The following is a 1,293-nucleotide window of genomic DNA, read 5'->3' on the forward strand; positions in this document are numbered from 1 at the left end:
ACCCCGTCCTGGGGCTCGATGGGACGAAAGTGGGAGGGGAGGTGCTGGGCTCACCCGCTGCACCGCCCCGTGCTGCTCCTCGACCAGTCCCTCCACTTGGGGGTCCCCTTGGCCACCTGCCAGGCTCCGTGCACCCACCCACATTTCCAAAGCGAGGTCAGAGGGGTTTTCCAGCCCCCAGTTCCACCTTGTTATTGAGGATGAAAGGCCGGCTCCCTTCTCGCCGGGGGCCATGTAGCTTTGCAGCACACCACCAGGGGGCGCTCGAGACACGCATCTGGACGGCCTTGCTCAAGCCAACCGGGTGAAGCAGGTGAGGGATCACGGAGACAGCCAGGCTCAGCCCACTCTCTGAGGCGCCCCTCGGGCTGGGGCTGGATGCCCCTCACCTTGCTGCTGCCCTGGGTGCCGCTGTCTGCAGGGGGCACTGGCCAGTGGTCTGCACTTGGTCTGGAGTGGGGCCCACTGGGTTGAGGCCTCTTCAGTGGTCATCCACCGGGAAGCCGGCCCACAGTGAAGGCTCTGCTGGGAAGAGCTTGTGTCCTGATCATCACGATGCCCACAGACCACGGAGCTGGGGTTGGCTGCCTGCCTGGGTCCACACAAACCCAGGGAGTCAGATGGCCTGGGTGGGGTGAGATGAGGAGGAGCCCCCATCCCACAACTTTCTCTTTGACTCATGCCCTTTTCTTTCCTCTGAGAGGCTTTCGTTCTGACCCATTTCTGGGCAAAACCCCCGAGCCCCGTTTGCCAGCTCGCAGGTTCCCACGCACAGCTGGGCCCCATGGCAGCCACCCTGCCCGGGGTCCTCAAGGAGGAGCAAGCTAGGGTGGGGGAGGCTCCCGCAAATCCACCCAGGAAGGGAGCAGACTGGCTGCGGCTGAGGTCGGTGGCAAGGGACCCTGCCAGCCTGGCAGCACAAACAGGAAGGATGGCGGGCTCTGGCAGCCAGAGGCCGGGTCACCTGCAGGTGCGGCAGGACGGCCTCCTTCCTGCAGGAGCTGCCACCGGGTGCCCATTGCAGGGAGAAGAGGTGGGGTGGCGTGAGGCTGAAGCCAAAGTGAGGCTCCCCGGGGGCTCCCTGCCAGGAAAGGAATGCTGGGGTGGGATTAAAGGCCCAGGTGCCACTGTGGTCATCACCCAAAACATGGTGGGCTGGAAGGGAGGGGCGGGAGGCGACTGCCCACTCTGGTGTCAGCCCCTAAGCTGAGCAGTTCAGGTGCTGACAGTTTCCCATGGCGCCCACAGGAACCCCTCCCTCCAAGCCCCCTCCCTCCAAGCTCCCCTCACTCC

At 64.8% G+C, this 1,293-nt stretch overlaps 1 protein-coding gene across 1 annotated transcript; it reads right to left on the reverse strand.

Annotated features, from left to right (window-relative positions):
- Positions 1 to 8: 8 nt before the first annotated feature.
- LINC02908 (long intergenic non-protein coding RNA 2908) lies at positions 9 to 1,201 on the reverse strand (the record flags this gene model as incomplete). The annotated part of the gene is given in 4 exon segments (XM_017888683.1): positions 9 to 827; positions 829 to 873; positions 875 to 948; positions 950 to 1,201. Coding segments are annotated over 4 exon segments (582 nt in total), but the record flags the coding sequence as incomplete, so codon positions are not given.
- Between the last annotated feature and the right edge of the window lie 92 nt (positions 1,202 to 1,293).

The sequence above is a fragment of the Rhinopithecus bieti genome, unplaced genomic scaffold, assembly GCF_001698545.2.
Source record: "Rhinopithecus bieti isolate Rb0 unplaced genomic scaffold, ASM169854v2 scaffold_2181, whole genome shotgun sequence".
NCBI classification, from domain to species: domain Eukaryota; kingdom Metazoa; phylum Chordata; class Mammalia; order Primates; family Cercopithecidae; genus Rhinopithecus; species Rhinopithecus bieti.